Below are 19,450 nucleotides of genomic sequence, written 5' to 3'. Positions count from 1 at the left end.
CCTCAGCTACCAGTTCTGTCCATTCAATCTCCACAGCCTAAACAAACAAGTAAAACCTTCCTCTATCTTGTCCTTCCTTTCCATTACTCAGATCTGGTTGTGATGGTTAATGTTCTGGGGAAGTTTGGCTACTGCCCAGATATTTGGTCAAATACTAATATGGATGTTGATGTGAGGGTATTTTTTAGATGATATTAACTTTTAAATCAGTACACATTGAGTAGTTATCCTCTATACTGTAGGTGGGCCTCATCCAATCAGTTGAAGGCCTTGAGAGGGTTAAAGCCCGAGGTTCTCCAAGAAAGAGGGAATTCGGCCTGCAATTCACCTTTGGACTTGTTACAATATCACCTCTTACTTGGGACTGTTGGCGGCTGGCTCACTCTGCCAGCTTGGTCTTGTCAGGCCCCACAACTATGTGGGTCAATTCCTTAAAATAAACCTATTTCTCCATACACACATTCCCCTTATTGGTTTCATTTCTCTGGAGAACGCTGACTAATACACTGGTCCTACCTCCTGACTGAGCTCCCTGCCCCCTGTACTCACTCCCCTCCAAGCTACTCCACTGATACTCACTGATTTTTTTTTTTTTGTAATATTAATTTGCTCACAACATTTGCTGGATACCTGTTGTTCATGCTGTTCAAAGCTGTGTCTCCCAGACATCATACATTTGGCTATCTTCGCCATGATGTTTGACCTGAGTTTTCTTTTTCTTTTTTACCTAAGTTTGCAGTGATTCATCTATCCACTGGTTTATTTTAGATTTTTCTTTTTATCAGCCCTTCTGCATTTTGACAGGAATCCACGAATTTTAAGATAAAATCTCCTCCAGTTATATTATGGGTCTAAATCGAAAGGAGAAGAACAATTTTGTAGGAGGGTTTTGAGGCTCCCCTAACTCCCTCAAACCGTACAAGCTGATCCTCTTGACTTGGAAGCTCAATTTCCAAGATGGTAAGATTGAGACACGTTACACAGACAATGACACCTGTCTTGGGTCATCAGTGCAGAGATGGCCCCTTCATGCCTCTGGTACTGTGGATGGCAGTGGGGATGGTAAAGAGTGTCGCTGTCCCCTTACTGGGAGTGGGGTAGGGAAAATAAGAGGGAGGGGAGAAGAGGACAGAGGGAAGAAACCCTCCAAATGTTCCTAACTCCCTCTCCTGTGTTTGAAAATGTCTTACTTCGTTGTTTGCTAGTACTGATTTCTGGAACATCCATTCTGAGGAAAATACTGGAAAGAAATACGGATTTCCTTTGTGTCAATTTTCCCCCTTGTCAATATTATGACTTAGTCACTTTGTGGGGGAAATAAAGATGCTGACTCAGGGCGATGTGACCGTCTCGTCACTTCTAGTTCCTTTTTTCCTGTTGTATATCAAAACTCAGAGTCCATGGGAAGCGCACTTTTGCACTCACAGAAGAACCTGAGAGGAACCTGTAAGTAAATTTTTGAATATTTTGTCCTTGGAATTGCTTTTTTTTTTAATGGAGGAAAAAAAGTCAGTTGGAATAAGCAGCCGAGACCTAAGGATACTCTCAGCTCAGACAGTTTATCTGTGTACAGAAACACCAGAAAAAAAGTCTTATGGATGCTGGTCTGAGGGATCTGAGTAACGTCATCTCAGAGCATGACTATCCTCCTCACAGAGCAGCTTGGCTTAACTCGCCCATTTCCCAGCTTTTGAAGAACCGATGCCTGTTGGCCAAGCCTCCGGGCGGTGGGGAGATGCAGGGCTGGTGGGCCCGGCCCACCCTGGAAGGCTGCCCGGCTTCACAGACAGTGCCCTGCACAATGACAGACTGAACTGTTCCCCAAATGCTCTTCTGTTTACCTGGTAGCTTTCATTAATCATTCCTTTCTTGTGTGGAGGTTGCTTTTCACGGGGGGGTGGGGGGGGGGGGGGGGGGGGGGGGGGTGGAATTTGCTGGCTTTCCCAAGGCAAGAATGATGAAAAGAAATGAGGATATTCATTTCACCTCAAAAGGAGGCCTCTGTGACTGCTCAAGCTGTTTTGGCCTCCAGAGAGAACAGTGTGTTCCCAAGCAAACTAGAAGTTTGCAAGAAGAAAGAAAAAAGAAGGAAGGAAGGAAGGAAGGAAGGAAGGAAGGAAGGAAGGGAGGGAAGGATGGGGTGGGGGAAGGGAGGGGGGAGGGAGGAAGGAAGGAAAAAGGAAGGAAGGGCAGGCCAAGAAACCCTCCATTCTTCCTTTGTTCCTCTTAAAAGTACGGAGCTGGAAAATGCCAGCATGTAGAGCCCTGATCTGCTGCTCTCCTGTGCCTTTCATTTCAGACCGTTGAGCAAGCAGGAACTTTAGAACTCATCTAGCCCAAGGGAGCTGTAGTTCTGAGAGGTGACGTGACCTACCCAAGGTCACACAGCTCATTCTGGGTAGAAGCAGGCTAGACCACAGGTCTCCCATCTCCCTGGTGGGTGCTATTTTCTCATTCCACTCTGACCTTTGTCCCAATTTCCTCTCAAATGAGAGTCCCATCAAGTCCTGCAGGTGGTGAGAGAGGGACTGGGTAGGTAGGTTCCCGCTGGCGGTTAGCAGAGCTGGCTGCAGGAGCACAGAAGAATAGAGGGATCTGGGTTTACTGCACCCCCCCAGCCCCCCCGGGGTGTCCACAGACCGCATCTGGGCCTGTGGAACATAAGCTATTGGCTTCTTCATGGAAAGCAGGGGCAGAAGCTGATCTCACTAAATGGAAATGTTGGGATGTCAGACAAGGGGAGTGTTCCACAAGTAGGGAAAGAGGGGAGTCATAAGACAGTCCCGAGATCCTGATCTCTAGGGCCCTCCACAAGGAAGTCCACCTTGATTTCTCCAGCATTTGCACTGAGGTTTCTGTCTGACAGCTCTGGAGCGGCACTGGGGACGTGAGTCTCCAATGTCCCCCAATCTAGAAAGTTCCTGGGATAGACCATTTGTTTGGAGGCTCTCGTTATTACTTCATGCCTGCATGTGTCCTGGCTGCTTCCTGGGCCTTATATGTGAAGCAAGAATGTGTTACACTTTGAGAAGGGTTCTGTGCCCAAAGAATGGTGCCCAGAAACTTTGGACCCCCTGACTCCCCCACACAGTGGACCAGTGGGGCTCTGGGGTGGGGACTTGGGGACTTCGCTGCTGCCTCTGACATGTAACCCCCTCCTGGGGAAAACAGTGGAGGCCACTGTGCATGCCTCTCACAGCAGGTGTCTGCTAGTGCGCTGCAGGGTTGATGGAGAAGCCCGGTGGCCGCTGTTTCCCATGGCAACAGCTCAGCTCTGCGTGAAAGCAGGCTGTGTAGCTCTCACCAGGGACCAGAGGCTCCTTATCACCAGCCCCATTTCCCGCCTTGCTTCTTCCCATCCAGCCACCCCCAAATTACCTTAACCCATGGAGGAGAGATGGGGCTTCCTCAGTGATTCTCTGCTGCGCACTCCAGCTGTCGTGCCCCGCCCACCCTTCCCGGGCTGTGGTGCAAATGATAGTTTAGGGGTAAAGGAAAGAAAGTGGTAATTAGTCTTGGAATATTACTGTGGGTAAAAGCAAGAAGCAGGGGGGCACCTGGGTGGCTCAGTGAGTTAAGCCTCTGCCTTCAGCTCAGGTCATGATCCCGGGGTCCTGGGATAGAGTCCCACATCGGGCTCTCTGCTCGGTGGGGAGCCTGCTTCCTCCTCTCTCTCTGCCTGCCTCTCTGCCTACTTGTGATCTCTCTGTGTGTGTCAAATAAATAAATAAAATCTTAAAAAAAAAAAAAAGCAAGAAGCAGGTACGCTGTCCTGGGGAGGCAAGAATTTTGAGTCCGAAAATAAATGTTATCGATAATGGAGGCAAAACAAAGAGGAACTGCAGGGAAAAGGGATGGGTTTTGCCTTTCTTTGGCTCCCAGTAGAAGCAATGGAGAGAGGGAGGGAGGGGCTCCAGCCAGGAGCACAGAGAAGAGAACAGAGTTAAAGAGCTTTGGGCAAAAATAAATATTCCCAAGGCACAGAGAACAACATTTATGCATGAGACTGGAAACTGGCCTACAGGATGTTTTTAAAATGTCCCAGGGGAGAAAAGGAAGGAAAGACAATTCTGATGAGTGGAAAAGAGGAAGAAGGGAAGGAGGGGGCAGCGCAGAGAGAAGGAAGAATGAGGACTCCCCAAAGACCAAGGTTTGCAAACCGACTGTCAGTGGCCAAAACCCAGCCAGTCAGAGTATTTAAAAACCATTTGAGCCAAGTTTGTTTTTTAAGTCAGGAGATGCCGCCTCCCAAAAATGTAGATTTCTGGCTTCTTTTGGGAAAAAAAAAATCAGAAAATTTGGCCACACTGGGTCTCCATACAGCCTTGAAGACCATCAGCTGGGACAGAAGCCGCTGTTCCTAGAACTCAAACTGAGATCTGGGCTCTCCAGCCCTGAGACCGACCATCCGCTGCTCCGCACCCTGAACCCTGAGAAGTAGCTGTACCTCCTGATTTCCTTCATCCTTTCCGGTGCTTGTCTGACCCTTGTACAGTTTAAGATGCCAAGTACTGCCCACCCCACCCTGATTTTCTGGCGCAACAGAGTGTGGGCACCAGCACTGACCCTGGGAGAGAGGGCTTTTTGAGTTGATAATGCAGGGCCCTGGGTCCCAGACCTCAGACCAGGGAGGCCTTCACCAAATGGGCTGGTTTAAGGGAAGAGTAAGTCCGAGCCTCAGGCTGGCTGGAACAGTCTCTAAGGAGAGCATGGAACAGGCCACAGCTGAGCACAGGGGTCAGCCCAGGGAGAGGAGCTCCACAGTCACTTCTGGAGGGTTCCATAGGCACCCGCTGGCGGTGGAGGTGCGAGACCCCGCATGCAGAAGGCAGTGCAAGGAGAGCGTATGCCCGCATTGTTAAAGCCACGTTCCAGCTTGCGTGCATGATTGCAACTCTGGGCACATACTCCAAGCAAATTTAGAAGCTGCTCTTTGAAGATCATTTTAAGAAGGTCTAGAAAGCTGCCCATCCTGAACCCTGAGGGCCACTGGAATGAGGGTTAGAATCCTGGCTTTTCCACTTCTTAGCTGTGTGACCTTGGGCACATTACTTGACCTCTCTGAGCTTCAGTTCCCTCATCTAAAATATAGAGATATAAGAATAGCTGTAATATCTAGAGCTGCGAAGATTAGAAATAACGTACATCAGATGCTAATAGCGGCCAGGAGCTCGGTTAACAAATGGCTAGCTATTACCTAGCACTGCTATTAGTTGGCTAGTCTCGGAGGTATAGACTCTGGTTTGTCCACTTTTCTAATTACGTGTTTGCCTGAAGGTAAATGTGGTCTGTGGGAAATTTTAACTCTATTATCCAGGAACACTGGTAAGGATTTTAAAACAGGGTTCATGAAAAGTCAGAGATGAGATGCTGACGTGACAGGTAAAGTGGCAGGAACTGGGGTCTCACCCCAGCTCCGTCTCTAAAGCCAGGACAGCCTCCGTGAGTCCCCTATTTGGATTTTTGTTTCCTCATCTGTGGAAACCACTGGCTGGTGTCAGTCCTCTCGAGCTGCATTGCTCAACTCAACGACACCAGCCGCATGTGACTATTTAAATTGAAATTAATTAAAATTAAATAACATTAAAAATTCAACTCTTCCGTCACATTGGCTCTATTTCCAGTGCTCGATCACCACATATGGCTAGCGTGACAGCACGGATATAGAACATTTCCATCATCACAGAAAGTGCTATCAGACAGGGCTGAACCCGTGAGCTTGCTACCCAGTGTCTGGTCGTCCTCTGAGTGCCATCGGCCACCTGGGAACTTGTCAGAAAGGCAGAGTCTCAGGTGCCATTCTAGACCCTTAGAAGCAAAATCTGCATTTTAACAAGGTTCCCCAGTGATCACAGACTCAAGTTTAAGAAGCTCTGATCTGTAAGATTTGTTTTAGCTCTAAAAATAAAATTCAAGAATCTGAGTATCTGCTTGGCAAAGTCTTGGGGAAAGAAAGAAGCTACCGGCTTGTCCAAATCCTGATTCATTGAATTGCCTCAAAGGAAAGAATTGAGGTCTTGTGATGGAAGTTCAGCAGGACACACGCACCCCTGCGGGAGAAGAAGAAGGAACTCAGCAGCCCCCAGAAGGAGACCCGGAAACATCAGTGTTGGGAAGGCGGCGAATCCAGCTCTCGTCACTATGCCTCCCATCATCCTGGGGCATTCAGTCCTTTCCTGAAGACTTCCAGAGAAGGGACATTCTCAGTTTTTTTGTGGTGGCAAAAAACAAAAACAAAAACAAAAACAAAAACACAAGAAATGGGCAGCACTTTCTGGCCCGGGTCTTCCTAATGGGCTCGCTAAAGCTCCCCTTGTCAAACCTCACCAGCAAGGCACTCAGGCAGATCTTACATTCAAGTAGGGCAAATGAGAAACAGATTGGAGAAGAAATCAAGGCCACGTTCAACAGTGACAGTAAGGGCAGACTAAACATAAGCTTCCAGGCACGTGGTCCAAACCCAGGTCTGTGGCTTGAACTGTAAAACTGAGAATGTACAACCGGAATGTACACTCTGGAATATGGTATGGAGGTTCCTCAAAAGGTTGAAAATAGAGCTACCCTATGTCCCAGCAATTGCACTACTGGTATTTACCACAATGATACAAATGTAGTGATCGGAAGGGGCACGTGCACCCCAATGTTTATAGCAGCAGTGTCCACAACAGCCAAACTATGGAAAGGGCCCAGATGTCCATCGGTAGACGAATGGATAAAGAAGAGGTGGCACATATTATAACGGAATATTATGCAGCCATCAAAAAGAACGAAATCTTGCCATTTGCAAATTTGCAGATGGAACCAGAGGGTATTACGCTGAGCAAAATAAGTCAGAGAAAGACAATTATCATGTGATTTCACTCATATGTGGAAATTAAGAAACAAAACAGATAAACAGAGGGGAAGGGAAGGAAACATAAACTAAGAGGAGATCAGAGAGGGAGAAAAACCATACGAGACTCTTAACTATAGGAAACAAACTGAGGGCTGCTGGTGGGGAGGTGGGTGGGAGGAAGGGATAATTGGGTGATGGGCATTAAGTAGGGCATATGATGTAACGAGCACTGGGTGTTATTTGCAACTGATGACTCACTGAATTCTACCTCTGGGAAAAAAGAAAACAAATAAATGAAATAGAGAATGCATTCAGTGCTCTCCTTGCAGAAAGTTTTGGTGTCTTTTGGTGGCGTGCTCTTTTCAGTATAATAACAAGGAGGATAATATTAGATCTGTTGCTCATTAAGAAAACATGTGCCTCTTACAGGACAAAATTGCAGTCATATATCTTATTTAATTGATATTAGTTTTTATTGTCTAATGTTGCAGTTTTAATGTGTCCATAAATCTGTTTCTTACTTTCAGAGAAATATCTGTATTAAGAACACCCTGTGCAAGAATGAAGGCAAGAGAAGGGAAATATGAATCCAAAATACATATTATTAATTTTTTAGGAAGCAAGCAAAATGGTGCCTCATAAAGGATATTAGTGGGGGAAAAAACAGCTGGGATTTCTGATTTACTTTAAAGAAAAATCTGCTGATCAGAGACACAGCCTTCTAGGGCCAACTATCCTGATGCGGGGCGGGGGCGGGGGAAAATGATCAGATAGAAATGAGTTTGTGATCTACAGGTCAGCTCTTAAGCGGTCACTGGCAGAAAGTGTAACATGTTTCCAGCAGAGACACACCGAGCTGAGTTCTGGTCACATACCCCGGAGTCAGGGAATCTGGCCATGGTGCCAGATTCTGCCCCAGGAGGCTGCCCCAGGAGGCACGGAGACCAGATCTGAGTTCCACTGCACCACCCACTGTCTGTGGGACTGCTGACAGATTTCAGAGAGCCCCTGAAGCCTCAGTTTCTGTGTGAAAGGCAAAGGGTCCTTAGGATGGAGGGAGATGCTTTCTGGAAAGTGACCAGAAGAGGCAGTGAGTCCCTTTTAGTGGATCGTCTAGTCTAATAATGGTTTGGGGTCCAATCCAAAGCTGTGACAAAACAAGCAAAGAGGGCCACGCCCAGGAGGGGAGGCAGAACTTGGGACCCACTCTGATGCAAGGTATCCTGCCCATGGCCCACCCGCTCCGCTGATGGCTGCTGTCCCCCTGTCCCAGCCGCGGGACAGCTCAACTCAGGGTGGCAGTGCTGGGGAAAGCTTGGGAGCACAGGTGCCCTTTGGAGATTTCCAGGGATCAGAGTGGAGCAGAATGGGGTCAGTGCACGGGAGCACTGCCAATCTCTAAACCAACCCCAGACTCCAAAAGGAGGCAAGCGTGCAGGAGAAAAGAATTATATCCTTCTGCTGGTGCCCGTTCTAGTGGTTACTCCAATTCCCCTCCGGATAGAGTGAGAACATCCTCTTAGGCTGAATTCTGAATCTCTGATAAAGTCGGTCCCACACGGTAATTAATGACCCTTCCTCAACAGTTACTTTCTCTCCAGATCTCTTTTCTGTACAGAGCATCTCCCTTCATGAGACAGGAACTGCGAACCCTCTGTATTATTGCAGGAGAAACTTCCACAGGTTTGTTCCTCACCTGCCTGTTTCCGCGTCTCCTTTTTGCCCTTCATTCACCTCGTTCATTCCGAACACAGAAAGACTTGCTTCTCCACCTTGAGCTGCTCAGTGCCTGCCTACGAGCCAATGCCCGGACAGGTCTGCCCCCACTGGGTGTAATCCACGGGCTCAAACTGTGTCCGGCTACTCCAGAAATCCAGCTCCTGATGGAAATCTGATATGAGCAAGGGTGTATGTGACTGTGTTTAAAATCCAATCCATGTCTTCATTAAAATCCCATGAATATGTTATAACGCTCATTAGATGTTTTCCCGCTAATCAGGAGAGAAACGTCTCAAATTGATTTTATGGGGTTCCCAATGAACCCAAGACTCTGAGGGCATTACAGAACTAAATATGCGTGGCCGACTGGGTGGCAGCAGCCCCACAGTACCTTTGTTTGGATGATGCCACATCTGGGAAAAGAGAAATGATGATTAACACAGTGACAAAATATTCTTATTTTCCTTGCAAGATCCTTGGGGGAGAACTGCCCTCAGAGGGTAGGGGTGGGTGGGAAGGGGGTGGGTGAGCCAGCGTCACAGAGCAGAGACATGCTGGCCTCAGTCCAGGGCCACGTTTAAATTTGGATGCCCTCGGCATGCTTTCTGGTCTGCAAAATTAGAGCACAAGAAAAGATATGACGATCAAAAAGTGATCTTACGGAACTCCATGCATGGAAATTTCAGCCTGTCCATCAACCGAGGTTTTGTTGGAATTATGAAGATCCGTGATACAGTATTGCTGCTTTTATCAGTTAATAATCACGGCTTAATAAAGCGCATGGAATTCAATGGCTTAGAAGTTGGTCAGGAGGGTCTCCTTCAGCTGTCTGGCACTCGGCTGGCTCTTGGTTGATGGAACTGACCGACCCTGTAGTCTTTGTCCTCCAGCAGCCCAACCTGGTGTGATAGGCTGAACAATGCACCCTCCCACCCCCACCCCAAGATGCCCATGTCCTGACGCCCAAAACCCATGACTATGTTATTCCGCACAATGATAGAGGCTCTACATACGGGATTAAATTAAGAAGCTTGAGATGGGAAGATGCTCCTGGATTATCAGGGTGAGCCCAATATGATCGCAGGGGTCCTTATAAAGGGAGGCAGAAGGATCAGAGTCCTAGAAGAGATAAGGATGGAAGCAGAGGTCCAAGAGAAGAAAAATGTGCAAAATTGCTGGCTTTGAGATGAAGCAATAGTCCATGAGCTTCCAGAAGCTGCAAAAAGTGAGGAAATGGATTCTCCCCTAGAACCTCCAGAAGGAACACAGCTCTCTGGGCCCATTTTAGACCTGATCTCCAGAACTATAAGAGAATCAGTAGGTGTTTCTATCAGCCTCTAGGCCTGTGGCTGTTTGCTACAGCACCAGTGGGAGACTAACACACGGGGATATGATAAGAAGTTAGGAGGAGGGTTCCGAGAGAGAAGCAGGGGTGAATCACAGACTCAGGACTGGCACTCTGCCACTTCTGCCTCATTCTACTTGCCAAAGATATCACAAAGCCATTCTGAAGTCAAGGGTTGGAGAAATAGACCCACCTCTTGATGGATTATTCTCTTTCTCTCGCCTCTTGATGGGAGAAGCCATAAAGTCCCATTGGAAGGGGTGTGGAGATGGAGACGGGTAAAGAATTATGACCACCGTTGGCCTCCAGTCTACCACCATGCGCTTTACACGGTGACAGGGGACGTTCAAAAGCAATGTCTGACCCTGCTGTTCTTTTTCATTTCCAGGGACGCAGGCAGCATGGGTGTCTGGAACTCAGGCGCTGTCGTCTTCCTAAGTCTTTGGGGGATATATGTGTCTCCCAGAAGCCCTGGCTGGATGGCCTTTATCCAACACTGCGGAGTCTGCTGTTTTGTGGCTTTCATTTCAGTGGGGCTTCTCTCTGTGGCCTCCTCCTGGCTTCTGTCCTCACTCACGGTCTTCAGCACCTCCTGGGTGATCACGGGCGCTCTCCTCTGCTGCTCCAAGCATGCGCGATGTTTCATTCTTCTCTTCTTCCTCTCTTGTGGCCTGCGGGAAGGCAAGAGCGCCTTGATGGCCGCCGGCACGGGGATAGTAATCTTTGGACACGTGGAAAATATTTTTCACAACTTCAAAGGTCTCCTGGATGGTATGACTTGCAACCTAAGGGCGAAGAGCTTTTCCATACATTTTCCACTTTTGCAAAGATATATTGAAGCAATTCGGTGGATGTATGGCCTTGCCACTCACCTGAATCTATTTGATGACCTTATTTCTTGGAACCAGACTCTAGCGGTCTCTCTCTTCAGTCCCACTCAAGCCCTGGAGGCACAGTTAAATGACGCCAAAGGCCAAGCCCTGGGTGTCTTGTATCAGATGGTGACAGCAACGGAGGCATTGTCCTTGCTGGGTCAGCAGCTGCTTGCCCTGACAGGGCTTCTCCTGGTGCTTCTTGGCACCGGCCTCTTCATGAAGCGATTTTTGGACCCCAGCGGTTGGAAGTTTGAAAACATCTTCATCACCAAACAATTTGTTCACTTCGATGAAACAGAGAGGCGTCTACAGAGGCCAGGCGTCCTCCCGCTGAATAAGGAGGAAAGGAAGAAATACGTCACCATTCCGTCTTTCTGGTTGTCTGCGAAAGAAAGGAGAAACCTGGGGCTGTTTTTCCTCCCCATACTCATGCACCTCTATATCTGGGTGCTGTTCGCAGCCATCGATTATCTGCTGTATCGGCTCATTCTCTCAGTGAGCGACCGTTTCCGAAACTTGCCCGGGCTTGAGGTTCACTTGAAACAGCACAGAGAGGTAGGCGCAGGCTGGCGGCGTGTCCTGGCTATTTGCTGGGGTGTCTTAAGAAGGACCGTGACCTTCCCAGAGCAGGGCAGCATCTTCCTCACCTTTGGATCCCCGTGACGGCACAGTGCCTGGCATGTTGGCATTATTGGCACCCAATAATTGTTGGTGAAATTGATTTGAAGTCCTACTGTTCCAGTATGATATCAGTCTGAACATCTCAGGTCACTGTGTTAGTTTCCCAGGGCCGCTGTAATAAATGAACACAACATGGGTGGTTCAAAACAACAAAAATGGATTCTCTTATAGTTCTGGGGCTAAGAAGTCCAAAATCAGTATCACTGGGCTGAAATCAAGCGTTGGCAACGCCACACTCACTTGTGACGCTGGGGGAGAATCCACAAGGGGCTGCTCTCAACTTCTGGTGGTTTGTCGCTTTCCATGGCTGGTGGCTTAGCCCTCCACCTTCATGTCTGTCTTTGCTTCATCTCCTCCTCCATGTGTATAAAATCTCTGCTTCTCTCTTAAAGGATGCATGTGATTGCATTAGAGCTCACTAGGCTAATCAGGGTAAATTCTCCAGCTCAAGATCCTTGACTTGGTCACTTCTGCCAAGTCCCTTTTTTCCAAATAAAGTAACATTTATAGATTTGGGACCTTAGGATCTTATATCATGGGGGGGGGTGCATTTTTTGCTTTCTATAGTCAGCAAACCCTGAAATGTAGGAATCAGTGTTTCTGATATGGAACATGAAGTTGGTTCTCAAGCGAGAGTACCTGGCATGAACCAAGGGTCCTTCTTCCTTTCTCTGTCAGACCTGTGCAAGTAGACTTTGAGTCCTTTTGTGAATGAGAGCTTCTCTTCTTTGAATCTTGAGCCCTTCTACAACACAAAAGGCCTCCCAATGCGTGCACATAGTTTAAGAGGATGGTCACTGAAAAAAAAGGGCTCCTAGGTAACCAAATGTTACCGCTGGTGCTAGAAGGCGGAAATAGCCCCTAGAACAATGAAAACAACTACCTTGTTTTTTTTAGGTTAGTGGTTCTCAACCTTAAGTATGTTTTAGTATTTCCTGGGATGGATGCAGAGTCTCAGGCTTTAATTTACAGAGAATCTGTTTTCAAAAAGAGAATAACTTTAATAAGCACTGCGTGTGACTTCAAAGTAGGTGGTCCATAACTTTGAGACACTTTGGCTCAGACACCCAAAAGCAGGGGCTTTCTAAACCAGTGGATATCTCCTGTGGCTGCATGGTGTCATCACTGTGGACCTGAGCAAGCAGATGAACACCCCAAAAATCAGATTTCAGTGGATCAGGGTGCGGCTGGGGTGGGGTATTTTTAAAAACTCTCCAAGTAATTGGGCTGTGCGGCCAAGATTGAGAACCACTGTTCTAAACTCCACCCAAAAGAATGGAGCCGGAGGGCACTGGATAGATGGATGATAATCTTGATTAGTGAAGACAGTGTTTCCCTAAACCGGTGCTCCCTGAGTCTCGGAATCTGCCTTTCTCTCCCTTGTTCTCGCTCCTCTTAGCAGCTGTGTCCCCAGCCAAGCAGACCATGGTTTTCGCGAATCCCAATTTTCTCTTTTCCCTGGGGAAGTGTGTGATTATGTGGGCATTTCAGAGGATGTGGATATCGTCAGATATTGCCTTGATTTCTTTTAAACGCAGAGGCTGTGAAGCTGAGCTAGGTGGGATGTGTGCGTGCACGTGCCTGGGTGCGTGCATGGTGTGTGAGTGGGCATGCGAGTGTTGCGCGTGCTGGGGCGGAGTGCGCTAGCCTGGGGTGGTGAAAACCCCGACAGCTGTCTCCACATGTCTGATTTTCCTTTGCTTGCTTTTGTCAGCTACAGTAGGGGAACTCTTAGAAGGAAATGGCAGAAAACGTGTCTGCAAACCTTCCTTGGAAGCCCTGTTTTCCATGGCTATCTTTATCTCTGGGCCTGGGGTCCTCCTGTAGCGTCCACACTCTCCCTCCCTGCTTCTTCCGCCCCTTCTGGTTCTGGGCTGTTTCTCAGAGTTGATGACCCCCAGCACTCTACTACCCCTAAAGAATTCAGTGAATTCCAAGATCCCTGTTGCTCGAAGATATCTGGAGCAGGGGGCATAGGGGATCAGGGTTTCAAGTGAAATCCAAACTAGATTTCCAGACATGCTTGATGTGGGAGGGAGGGGCTGGCAGGTTAAAGGTCCTCTTCCCACACCTCCCCCAATGCATTCTCCTTTGTCTTTCTTCCTTGCTGGGTTCTTCCTCTCCTCTCTTCCCTGTTTCTTTCTCTCACATTTATTTCTCCCACAGACAATACCCATGCCTGCTTTGTGAATTCTCACCATTTTAGACAGAAGGAGAGAAAAGCAAGTTCTGCCTTTCAAAAAACGCCCAGAAGCTTTCCAATGACAATGTCCTGACAAATACATTTTTGGGCATCACTGGGGAGCGGGGATGCAAAGATGTCTAAGCTTTCCGCTGCTACCCTGGTGGACTCACATCCTGGTGGGGGAGGCCGCAACGCTATCTCACACAGCGACAGCGGGGCAGTGGGCGCTGGGGCAGATGTGCCTAAGAGACTGCCTGCCGCGGAGGCTCCTCTCAGACTCTCTCCTGCCGTGCCTGGAGGACTGCCGTCCGCAGCCGGCTCCTGGGACCCACCATGGGGCTGCCCTTATCCCAGGATGGCCTTGGAGGCTCCTGGTCCCTCCGTTGTCGCAGGATTGAAAGGAGACGTCCAGTTGGGGAGAGAAGCATCCCCTCAAGGTTTTGCCAGGATTCCTCTCCCACCCTCATAGGATTTTACATAAATATTTTCAGTAAAGAAGAAAGAAGGGAAATGACCCAAAGTGAGCTAGCTAGATGGGTGGACATGGAAAGAGAAAATAGCCAGTGCTGTTACTTAACCAGCCCCTACTTGTGCATAGAATTTGTCCACATCGACTTCTCAGGACAGTCTGATACCAGAGCAGATCCTCGGTCCATACTCAGCACTGTCTGGGCAAATTGTTTACTTAAGAGAGGTAAACACATTTTAAAACATCAGGGTACCATTGAGTATATTGCTCAGCATTTTGAGAGAATTCATTTCTCTTCCACATTACCCCCCGCCAACCCCATACGAAAACGTTGACTCAATCTTTATGAAGCCCTGACTCCCAATTGCACAATCCCCAGTTAGACTCCTAGACTAAGTAACTCCTTCCCAGACCAGACACCCGCTGCTTTCTTAGTGCAGGATTTCTCATCACTGACTCAGTCGATGTGCTCGTTTCTTCAGTAGTATTAAAAAGAGTGTAGGCCTTCGCTCTGGGGACTGAAATCTCTCTATTTAATTGTAGGTGAACTGTCTTTTTAATAAAAGAAAAGGAGAGGCAGCACCAATGCTTTTCATTGCTTAGGCACAATGCTGGGGAAATTACAGATGCTACCTGACGTTTGGAGAGAGGTCCCACACCTTTTTTCCCTTTTTTTTTTTAAATTTTTATTTTTTCTGAAAGGTCCCAGATTTGAAGTGTCCAGACTCTTCACAGGGACTGGGGTAGATCGGGATGCACTCCATTCTCTAGGTATGGTTGCGTTCTTTTGGAGAAGTCATTTCCTTCTCCCTGCCCCAGGGCTCTGGGGTGCAGCGGTGATAATAACTTACTAAGCACTCCTGTCTGTAAGGTTAATGCTCCATCCCAAGGTGCTTCATTTACACTGGGAGTAGTTTATTCATGGGCAGGATCTGGTCCATTAATTCCTGTTTTACCAAATTAGAAAACAAATCCACCGAGAGATGAAATGACTTTCTCAGGTCAGGAGAAACAAAGTCCTGAATCAGCACACACTTCTCTTGCTGGTGGTTTGGCTGCGTGGTTCAATGTCATCTTTGCCCTCTGTGTCGGTCTGTTGAGGGCAACTGGTTTGCACTCTTGCCTTCAAGCAGAAAGGAACACATTCCACCTGAACGTCCAGGAAAAATGAGAAAATGTCCTGTTTGAGACCTCTCCAGATAAGATTTAAAGCCACCTTCAGGAAATGCTATTTTTAGTATGCTTACACTAAGAATAATTCTCCACCCCACCCCCACCAAAGTCTAGAAGGTTGATTTAGAACATAATTTAATGCTTCTACATCTTTGTGATGTTGTGGTCTGCCGTCAAGGTATTGGTCAAGATGGAGGATATGACTGGTCTGTATTCCAAAAATCTCCTCCAGGGGAGCTAAAACCATCTTTCTCAGTCTCACATGTCCTATCGGGTAGAAACAGGTTTTCTTTAAAACTGGGTTATGTGGTCAAATTTGTCAGGAGAACCACTGGCTGACGTTAAATGGGTTTCTTTGTCTTCTTCCCAGAGACTTCAGTAGTCTCAGGGGCGTCCTGACTCTGCAAAGAAAGGACAGAGTACACAAACTCATCTGATACCATTCTCTCAAGGAAATCTCTATTTCCACAAACCCACTTTGGAAAAAGCCTGTGATAGTTTCAAATAAGACTCAGCCCTTCTCTTTACTCTGTTCCTAGCCCATGGGGGGAGCTGCCATAGCTGTCCAGCCAGAGCTCCCTCACGTTGTAAGATAAACACTGTCCATCGCAAAGCAGGATTGAGAAAGACCAGGACTAAGGGCAACCATGGCATGAATCCTTTTTTTTTTTTTTTTAAAGATTTTATGTATTTATTTGACAGACGGAGATCACAAGTAGGCAGAGAGGCAGGCATAGAGAGAAGGGGAAGCAGGCTCCCTGCTGAGCAGAGAGCCCTATGCAGGGCTCGATCCCAGGACCCTGAGATCATGACCTGAGCCAAAGGCAGAGGCTTAACCCACTGAGCCACCCAGGCGCTCCCCCCACCACCCCTATGGCATGAATCTTAAGGATTTTCTTCTTTCCTTCTAGGAGCAAGGAACTCAAGACATCATCTATGATTCTTCCTTTCACATATCTCTGTTCGAACCCACCTGCATCCCTGAACCAAAGCTCCTTCTGTCTAAGACCTGGGTTCCTCTCAGCATCATTCTTGTGATTCTAGTGGTACTGGGCTTGCTGTCTTCCATCTTGACGCAACTCAAAATCCTGGTGTTGGCCTCCTTCTACCCCAGCGTGCAGGCCGCCCGCATCCGATATCTGCATGGGAAGCTACTGAAGAAAAGATCAAAGCAAGCAGCGGGAGGAGGAAGCAGTCAACAGCGTCCCTACTTCACTAAGGCAAGGCCAAGATGGAGGCATGACCTGTCGTGAAGGAGATTTTGAGTTTGAAGGGCAAGTGGGCTTTCAAAGCCCTCTTCCGCTTCACGTTAGGGCTCACATTCCCAGTAACAGATGGGACATTGCGGGGGGGTGGGGGGGAGTTACCAGATGTGCGTGGCTAAGGCTCTTAGCTTCTTGATGTTTGGCGCTGGTCCAGGTGATTCTACAAGCTATTTTTCAAAACACTAATTTTAAGTGGGCATATTCAGTCGTGAGGTAGAGAGACTGGTGGGAAGACCCTCTGGGTGATTATTAATGGACAGATCTCAATTCAAGTTATTTATCACGCCAGGAACACCTGCATAACAGAGGGAACTAGTAAACTGCCAGGAATGTGTTCATTCTCCAGAATTAAAATATATGTCTGGTGTATATAGGTGATGATGATGATTTTATGTATATGACACTCATGCATATTATGAATATGGTAACCTCATGACTTCCTACAGGTAAAATGCATGCTGGTCAAAGATTTCGTTTAACTAATTAATTAACGAGAGAACAGAAAGAAATTCCAACCAACTCAAAGAACAATTCAAAGCACACATATGTAAGCCATCAGGAGCACCAAAATGAATGAGCTTACTAGAGGCAAAACTGGCTTCTCCAAGGTGGGTGGGAGGATTGATTAATTGCACTCCATGGGGAGAAAGTCATTTTCACGTCCATGGACGCGAATCATTTGCACTGTTGTTCTCGGCTCCCGACAGCTTACAGAGTTGGGAAATAGCTCATAAGTAATGAAAGACTAAGATAACCCACAAGGATCAGTTTCTGCTCATTCTGAAGTGTTTTTCTGCATTTTTCCTGATGCCAGCCGTCGCACGATGAAAAGTTTATGTCAGAGGCACATGAAATGAAGGTAATGATCATTCATCCATCTTTTTTGTCTCTTCAGATTCACTTCTGGCTTCCAGTCCTGACAATGATTAGGAAGAAACGAACAGGCCTGGCAGTTGAAGGCAATCCGTGAGAGACTCCGAGGAGCTCCGCGGCCATACAGCTGCGTCCGTTCTCCTGGGCTCTGCCCCCGAAGGTCCCCATGCCCCATGCCCCACAGAAGAGAACTGCGTTCCATGCACCTGCTGGGGTTTGTGCCAAAGCCAAGCCACTTTTCTTCATAAGGTCAAAGGGCTACCAGGTAAATGGCGTTGTCATCTGTCTTCCAAACAAAGCACAGGATCCGGACTGTGTCATAGTGTAGCAGAGAAGTCTCAGCATAGAGTAATATTCAAGGGGAAAAAAAAGAACAAAAAATAGGAAAAAATCAAAATCACTACCACAGGCTTATAAGCAAATGCCAAAGAGAATATACACGTTTAATGCCAGGAAAATATCTTTAAACTCTTTTGTCCTTTCTCTGCCCTTTGAAATATCATTCACAGCAATTCCCTACCCCCAGCACTGTCTGCCCTCCCCCTGTCCTTATTCAAACACAAAGACTTTTTCTGAAACCCTTATCTAGCAACTCCTAATTTCTCTTCACCACCACCTCTGCTCAAACCTCTTCTTTTCTGGAGCACTTCTGTCAAACCCTCTATCAAATATTTAGACCACATGTATCCAAACCACAGGAAGTGTTCGTTAAAAGGACCATCTTGGGCCGCTTTCTACGATGCTCAGTGTAGACGACACAGTACAGGGGCCTAATTTTCCCTAAACTCCAAATACCCAAAAGGGAGAAATACCTCCCCAAATATTGATTCCATTATCTCCAAAGCCCCTGAGTGAGAGAGAAATTAAGCATCATTAAAATTTTCTAATTTTTTAACTATTCATTTTGAAAACTTTTCAGACTTACCCAAGAGCTGTAAAATAGTACAGAGTTCCATTTACCCTTCATCTGTCATCCCCAAGAACCGTAGCATAATTATCGAAACCTGAGAAAACAACCTTGAAAAAATGTCTCATGTACAGAGTTTACTGAATTTATGCCAGTTGTCCCACTAATACAGCCTTTCTGGTTCCTGAGTCAGACCAGGCTCCCACGACATGTTTAGTTTCAGTCTCCTCCAACCAGGGACAGTTCTTCAGTCTTTCTTTTTCTTTTGCGACCTTGATGCTTTTGAAAAGTACCGGCTAGTCATTTTGTAAAATGTCCTTTGACTTGGGTTTGCCTGATATTTCCTGGTATAATTCTCCCAGATAACGTACTTTTCGATAGAATACTACAGAAGCCATGATGTGGTCATCTCGGTTTCCCCTTGGGCCAGGGGGCACGGGGTGTGGACATGTCTCATTACTGGTAGGGTTAGCTTCCATCATTTAGTTCAGATGGGGACTGCCAGGGTTTTCCACAGTAAAGTAACTGTTTTTTGCTTTGTAATTACTAAGTGTATTGTGGAGAAATATTTAGGTGATGCAAACATCCCATTTCTCATCGCCAATTGTTAACATCTGTCCATGCAGAATCAGGGCGTGGCCAAAGAGTGACTAGAAAGTTACATATTATCATCTGCATTTCTTCGTCAAAATGCTACACTCTCCCAGAAGGAAATATGGTTCCAAGGACCAAACTTGTTTCAGGCGCCAGAGCAGACGTTTCTTACATTAATGATCTCCTTTAGGTTTCACAAGGATTCTGTGAAGTAGGTATTTTCTCCATCCCACAGAGGGGACGCCCTGACCCAGCTGCCTGGGGGTGGGGCTTGGCACCTGCTATTTAAAGCTCCCAGGTGATTTTATTTATTTATTTATTTTAAACATATTTTATTTATTTATTTGACAGTCAGAAATCACAAGTAGTCAGAGAGGCAGGCAGAAAGAGGAAGGGAAGCAGGCTCCCTGCTGAGCAGAGAGCCCGATGTGGGGCTCGACCCTGAACCCTGGGACCCTGACCTGAGCCGAAGGCAGAGGCTTTAACCCACTGACCCACCTCGCCCCTCCCAGATGATTTTAATGGGCAG

General features: G+C 47.2%; 1 protein-coding gene across 1 annotated transcript; it reads left to right on the top strand.

Annotated features, from left to right (window-relative positions):
• Positions 1-1,399: 1,399 nt before the first annotated feature.
• Positions 1,400-17,638, top strand: DCSTAMP (dendrocyte expressed seven transmembrane protein). Its single transcript, XM_032858495.1, has 4 exons — positions 1,400-1,446; positions 10,288-11,329; positions 16,194-16,502; positions 17,443-17,638. Exons 2-4 carry the CDS (start codon positions 10,301-10,303, stop codon positions 17,515-17,517), a joined length of 1,413 nt encoding a protein of 470 aa, XP_032714386.1. The 5' UTR covers positions 1,400-1,446; positions 10,288-10,300; the 3' UTR covers positions 17,518-17,638.
• The last annotated feature ends 1,812 nt before the right edge of the window (positions 17,639-19,450 follow it).

This window comes from Lontra canadensis, unplaced genomic scaffold (genome assembly GCF_010015895.1).
Source record: "Lontra canadensis isolate GAN:19392208 unplaced genomic scaffold, GSC_riverotter_1.0 scaffold15, whole genome shotgun sequence".
Taxonomy (NCBI): Eukaryota; Metazoa; Chordata; class Mammalia; order Carnivora; family Mustelidae; genus Lontra; species Lontra canadensis.
This window is presented reverse-complemented; position numbering and strand designations above follow the sequence as displayed.